The sequence below is a fragment of the Lonchura striata genome, chromosome 1 (assembly GCF_046129695.1).
Source record: "Lonchura striata isolate bLonStr1 chromosome 1, bLonStr1.mat, whole genome shotgun sequence".
Taxonomy (NCBI): Eukaryota; Metazoa; Chordata; class Aves; order Passeriformes; family Estrildidae; genus Lonchura; species Lonchura striata.
The window spans coordinates 39020271-39026833 of NC_134603.1; the positions used below are offsets into that span (position 1 = coordinate 39020271).

Genomic DNA, 6563 nt, shown 5'->3' on the forward strand with positions numbered 1-6563 from the left:
ACCATATGGATTACTGCAAAACTAAGTACTTCAGCATGATCAGTGTGAGGTCATGTATTTATGAGTGATGAATTTAAAACACTTATAGATGAAAAACTTCCTCAGGAAGTAGCTGGAATAACTGGTAACAGAATAAACATGGGTTACTTGCATATGAGTTCAAAAATAGTATGTATGTAATTGTTAAATGGCTCCAAAGCAAACCACCAGAACCAAATTATGTTTTCATTGCAGGGTGGAAGAGACAAGAGAAACGTGACTATCATCCAAACACATTTTTCAAGTTCTGATCTTCACTGGCAAGTGGCATTGCTGCATTTCAGGAAACAGCAACAGGATGACAATTATTTATCCATATTTTTTGGAGCTGCTTTATTAGAATACAGCCTCTAGTACTTTCAAAGCAGATATCAGAAAATTAGAGATTTCAAAGAGTACAAATAATCTAAGTGCAAACAAGCCTAAACAATGGAATAGTTGGCATATAAAAGTTAACTGCATCACATGAGGTTTAAGGACCAAATGAAGACATCTAAAACAACTGGCAGGGGAAAAAAATATACATTAAAGCAGTGTGGCAGCTGAAAGTAAGCTCATCTTAAAATACCAAGCAAACTTCCCTGAATAACTGTAGTAATAACTAAGCTTCCAGAGGTGTAGTAATTATGCTAACATTATACATGTCTATGATTCCTGGACAGAACTCCAAATTAGAATTAATTATTAATTTTAAAAGATAATAATAGTGACGCTACTATAGGCAACCATTTCAATACATGTTTCTCTGGTTCTCCAGTGATGTAACTTGAAACAGACATATTTTCAGCAAAATGCTTGGTTTGGGACTAACAATTACCACTGTCCAGGCCAAATCAAAGACAACACTCAGTAAAAAATATCCCTCCAATGCCCAACCTGAACAGATAATGGAACGTCCATAAATAAAATTTATTTAAGTTCTTAAATTTAAGCATGAATAAAACGAGCGCTTTTACTTAAAACTTCTGCTCTCGCACCTCCACTTGAGAGATTCACAGAGTCAGCTGGGCTGGTACAGACCTCTGGGGCCACCGAGTCCAAGCTGTGACCGAGCACCGGCCAGCTAGACCTTAGCACATCCAGGCGTGCCTTAAACTCCTCCCGGAACAGCCCCACCATCTCCCTGGGCAGCCCATTCCAGTGTCCAACCACCCTTCTGTAAACAAATAAACTCCTACTAATGTCCAACATAAACCTCCCCTAGCACAGCTTAAGACCACGTCCTCTCGTCCCGTGGCGTTCAGTAACGAAAGAGGATAAAAAGACCCAAAGGCTCAGACGGGAACGGGCTCGCTATCCCCGGAGGCGATGAACGGCGGGCCCAATGCCGGCCCTGCCCCAGCAGAACGCCGAAATCTCCGGGGAAGGCGCGCAGGAGCCCGAGCCGCCCGCGGGACGGGCCCAGCCCGAGCCGAGCCACGGCGGCCGCGGCCCCGGCCCGCTGGCCGAGCGCCGGGCTCTCGCAGGAAGCGGCGCCGCGGCCCCGGCCCGCTGGCCGAGCGCCGGGCTCTCGCAGGAAGCGGCGCCGAGCGCCGGGCTCTCGCAGGAAGCGGCGCCGCGGCCCCGGCCCGCTGGCCGAGCGCCGGGCTCTCGCAGGAAGCGGCGCCGCGGCCCCGGCCCGCTGGCCGAGCGCCGGGCTCTCGCAGGAAGCGGCGCCGCGGCCCCGGCCCCGCTGGCCGAGCGCCGGGCTCTCGCAGGAAGCGGCGCCGCGGCTTCCGCGCCCGGCGGGCGGGTGAAAGGTCCCGCGGCGCCCGGATGGGGGCGGCGCCGCCCGCCCGCTATTTAAGCGCCCGCCGCCGCCGCGCCCGCCTCTCCCGCGCCGCCGCCTCCTGGCTCACCGCTGTTCGCTGGGCCCTGCGCCGCCCCAGCCCGGGAACAAGTCGGTCAGGAAGGCCCCGCCGCCGCCATGGTGAGCGGGGAGCGCCGGGCGCGGGGAGGGAGCGGGGCCGCCGCGCCGGCCGGGCCGTGCAGGGCCCCGGGGCAGCGCTGCGCCTCCCGGCCGTGGGTCCGCGGCTCCCGGGGCAGCTCCCGGGGCAGCTCCCGGAGCGGCTCCCGGAGCTCCCCCGAGCCGGCGGGCAGGGCGCGGCCCGCGGGCCCGGCAGTGCCGATCCGTCCGGGGCAGCGCAGGAGCGGAGGCGGCCGCAGCCCGGCGGGAGCGGCGCTGGTCCGGCCTCGTGCCTGCCCTCGCAGGCGGCCCTGCTGGGGGACGTGGTCAGCTAATGGGGCAGGTAGCGCCGCATCGTCAGTGTGACACCCCGTGTTCCGCACAGTCACGGAATAGGCCGAGTTGGAAGGGACCACAGTGAGTCATCCTAGAGCACATGGCGCGGGATTGAGTGCGGATGGCTCTTGAATATCTCCAGTGAGGGATACGCCGCACGCAGTCTGGGCAGTCTGTTCCCGTGCTCAGTCGCCCGCACAATAAAGAAGTTCTTCATGTTCGAGTGGAACTAATGTTCATTACTTTGCCCATTGTCTCCTGTGTTACTGCTTGACACCACCGACAAGAGCCTGGTTCCATCCTCTGGGCAACCTCCCTATATTTTCATATTTTATATTATATTTTTATAGAGACATATATTTCAACTCTCTTTAGACCTTCTTTTATCTGTATTTTTACTCGATTTCATCAACTCACTTAACTCACATTAATGCCCCATTATTTGTGTTTTAATTGCTTAAGCTCCTCAAATCAGTTATTTGAGTGGCTGAATTAGTCTTTCTGGCCAGGTGCCCTTTTTTGTTCTAGTGGAGTGAGTTATTGGAGGTTTGTTAATCAGATCTTTGCTACTTCATTTGTGATGAGGTTAAGTTGTAAGATGCGTGAAGAATGAAATACATTTTTTTTTTTAGGAAAAGGAATGTTTGTGCCAGCTGTATATAGGCAACCCATGGGAGGGTGTGGAGCTTCCCACCCTGAGATGTAGTTAGACACAAAAAAATAGCTTTTCCTTGGAGTTAGGACTTAGCCCCTTCATTCTCTTCCCATTATTTCTACCATGCTGCCATGCCCTTCAGACAGCTCTTCTAGTCAATAGTGTTACATAGTTCCATAAGTAAATTGTTCTTTACACTTTAGAAATCTGTTTCTAAGAGGCAGTGGATAGTGTTAGTTGGTGTTCACTGTAGTGTCTTATACTTGTAACTTCAACATTTTAGGCATTTAAAGATACTGGCAAAGCACCTGTGGAACAAGAGGTGGCGATCCATCGCATTAGAATTACTTTGACAAGTCGCAATGTAAAATCACTGGAGAAGGGTGAGTAGTACTTCTCTGCTTACTTGGGTAGCTTGTCAAGTAATGAATAATAGGTGCCATGTAAGGCATTGCAAAATACAATGTACTGAAACCAGTTGTAATTAAAGATGTTACTGTTCGCCTTTTTGTACTTGCCTCGGCTCGCAAAGCCAATCAAAGTGCTTCACACACCAGAAAGTAAATTCTGATTTAATTTTTAATGAAAGTTGGTGTTTTGTGGGTTTTTATTATGTGGAAAACTTATGTCATAATGACTAATGTAAGAGAGTGCAGCTTCTTCCCTTTAGTTCTTACGGAGAATTTTTAAATAGTTACCATGCTTTGAATGTATAAGAACTGAAAGGCACTGGTTTCTTGATATTTTGCCATTTGTGTTATGAAGAGTTTAGTGTAACGTTCTTTAAAAAAAACTTTTAATTTAGGAACTAGCTTTGCCAGTGTTTAGTCATATAATAAAAATGTAAAAAAAGTTACTATTTGCAGGATCTTCAGGCTGATAACAGCTTAAATACGGTTTAAGCTTGTAATGCCTATTACTTACTGTTGCACCATGGCTTTACTTGTGATGTCACAACACTTTCAGTTGTACGTGGTTGGCTGTGAGGATAATGCTTTAAATGAATGGCAGTGATCGCTCATACGCTATTCTGAGCCAACATCTTGTTTAAAATACGTGCTTAAAAAAAATCAAAATAGTTGCAAACCTGAGCCATTGCTTGTCTTTTTTCAGTCTGTGCTGACTTGATCAGAGGTGCTAAGGAAAAAAACCTGAAGGTGAAGGGACCTGTTCGCATGCCCACCAAGGTACTTGACACTGTTTTTCTGCCTTAAAAATTGGTTTTCTTTCTGCAACTGTGTGCTTAAAAACATATTTTTTAAAGAACAAAAGGTGAGGTGAAAAATAGTGCTACTAAACTGAGGGTAACCCATTGTAAAAAGATGATTTCACAAGTTGCTTTGACAGCTACTTAGGATAACTGTTAAGTACAAAACTTGTTGACTGTGGAAGGGGCTTTTCTGTTCACTTTATTTTAATAACAAACTAATTTTTTAAATGAAAATAAATATGTAGGGAAGGAGTGTTAACTTAATCAGCAGACCAAACTTAGTAGGTAGCTTTCTAATGCCATAGATACCATACAGTATTTGTAGGTGATCATCTTTTCATATGATTGTAGATTACTCCTCTCAGTGCATGAACTAAATACCCCCTGTTTGACTTTGCAGACCCTGCGGATCACTACCAGGAAGACGCCTTGTGGTGAAGGTTCCAAGACCTGGGATCGCTTCCAAATGCGTATCCATAAGCGGCTCATTGACCTGCACAGCCCTTCGGAGATCGTGAAGCAGATCACTTCCATCAGCATCGAACCAGGCGTAGAAGTTGAAGTTACTATTGCCGATGCCTAAATGATACTCATCATTGAATAAAGTTGATTTACAAATTTTCATCATTTGTTTCTTTTCTTACGTTTGCCAAGAGATAGTTCTGTGCTGGTTTTTATGAAGAACAACAGAAACCACAATCAGAATGCTGTGTGAGAAGACTATATTTAAGGAAGAATATGCCAGCTGTAAATAGCAGGAAAATTTAACTTGGGCTCCTGGTTTCATTGGAGTCTGGCAACTATATGGTTGTGCAGCACTTGATGAAAAATATATTTTTAATAATTTAAGGGTTTGATTTTGGCTGAAATGTTAGTTTATACACAGACATTATATACAGTACCTGCATTAAAATTGATATTTAGGTAAAATTACCAAGTTTTTAATTATTGGTTCTTGCTGTGCAAGACTGAACTAATGCCTAGCTTATTTGGATTTTTTTTTCCCCATGTGTGTCACAATCAAAGGATCCTGGGGGTGCTAGTTGTAAAACTTCATAATTTGTGATTAACACAGTGAATTGAACAATTTTATTTCGATGTGCGTGTAGAGTCATAAAGCTGAACTATGGAACTACCTAGTTGTCTGGTTTAGATTTCCATAGATATTAATGCTAATAGCAAGCTTCATATGTAAAGCAACGAAGCAGCCATTTTTTTTGCTGCTTTTAAGTCTCTCAAAGGAACTGTGACTAATCTTAAACCAACAAAACAAAGCCCAGAGTTCTAGAAAACACTTGTTTAAATCCATTAAGGATCAGGTCGCTCCAACTGCTTCAAGCATAGGAGACAACTTGAATTCTAATTAAAACAAGCAGTGGTGGTTCTCTGCAAGAGATCCTCTGCTTCAGGTCGTTTATGTTTGCTAAGACCTAAAATTGACCAAAGCTTGAGCTTTCTTACTCAACAGATACAAGAGGCTTTCAATTTCTTTAAGGCCTTACAAGGATTCTCACCCTCCACTTAGGCTTGAGAGCTTGGGTAGAAGGGAGGTGAGTGAGTTAATGTGAACAGATTGTTTCTCAAGGAAGTAGGCTTGACAATTATGTGGAGGGGGAAATACCCCCCAACACAAAATACCTGTGTCTTCCTTAAAGTCTGTTTCTGGTAATACGCCACAAATAAAAGCTGCCTGACAAATAACTTCTAGCTATAGTTTTAAAATTACTTGTATTATATGGATTGCTCTTTACAGGAGTAAATGGGCAAACAAATAGCATGTGGAGATCTGGTGGCATGAGTTACAGACTACTTAAGTAGTCTGATTACAGAGTAGCCCTGTGTCAAACGTGACTGGAGGGATCTAGGCACGGCTGGCTGGGTTTGACACTATTTCTGCCTTAGCTTTTTCCCGTTGGTCAAAGCGGGAACAGTTTTGGTATCGGCTTACACCTGGCTGTACCTCTGACTTGCCGGATGCCTCTTAAACACACCTAAATGACCTGAAGTCCCAAGGACCAAATTCCTTTGTCATCTCTTCACTTATCTCCAAGTTACCCATAAACACAGATGCATCTTTCCCTTTGTGTATGGGTGCCGCTCTGTGCAGAAATACTGCTGCCTGCCTGCTGCGAGCAGGCCGGCTCGCACCGGGGTGCGGTACATTTGTTACCGGCAGGGTCGGTCCTCAGCTTCTGGAAGGCGCTGGATCGCGGAGTCCTCCAGGCTCATCCCGCCTTCCCCCGGCCCGCCGTCCTTGACCTGCACACTCCTGGCTTTCGCGTGACCCGTTTCGCGATTTTATTTATTTCCTGTTTCGTTTTCTACTTCTACACCGCGGCAGCGCCGGGACGGTTGCGTAACACCACGCTAACTTTATATAACCCGCTCGGACGGAAACATTTAGGTACCCGCGTATCCCCCGCCCATCTTCCTCCTCC

At 46.3% G+C, this 6563-nt stretch overlaps 1 protein-coding gene and 1 non-coding gene across 2 annotated transcripts; both read left to right on the top strand.

Annotated features, from left to right (window-relative positions):
• The first annotated feature begins 1817 nt into the window (after positions 1 to 1817).
• Positions 1818 to 4749, top strand: RPS20 (ribosomal protein S20). The gene is made up of 4 exons (XM_021555726.3): positions 1818 to 1948; positions 3199 to 3298; positions 4029 to 4102; positions 4526 to 4749. Exons 1-4 carry the CDS (start codon positions 1946 to 1948, stop codon positions 4706 to 4708), a joined length of 360 nt encoding a protein of 119 aa, XP_021411401.1. The 5' UTR covers positions 1818 to 1945; the 3' UTR covers positions 4709 to 4749.
• LOC116183349 (small nucleolar RNA U54) lies at positions 3893 to 3956 on the top strand. The gene has a single exon (XR_004147949.1). It is a non-coding gene; the product is annotated as a small nucleolar RNA U54 (small nucleolar RNA).
• Positions 4750 to 6563: the final 1814 nt, after the last annotated feature.

Coding starts and splice junctions, on each gene's coding strand:
- RPS20 (XM_021555726.3), top strand. Junction 3,299..4,028: donor TGTAAAATCACTGGAGAAGG/GTGAGTAGTACT, acceptor GTCTTTTTTCAG/TCTGTGCTGACTTGATCAGA. Junction 4,103..4,525: donor CTGTTCGCATGCCCACCAAG/GTACTTGACACT, acceptor TTGACTTTGCAG/ACCCTGCGGATCACTACCAG.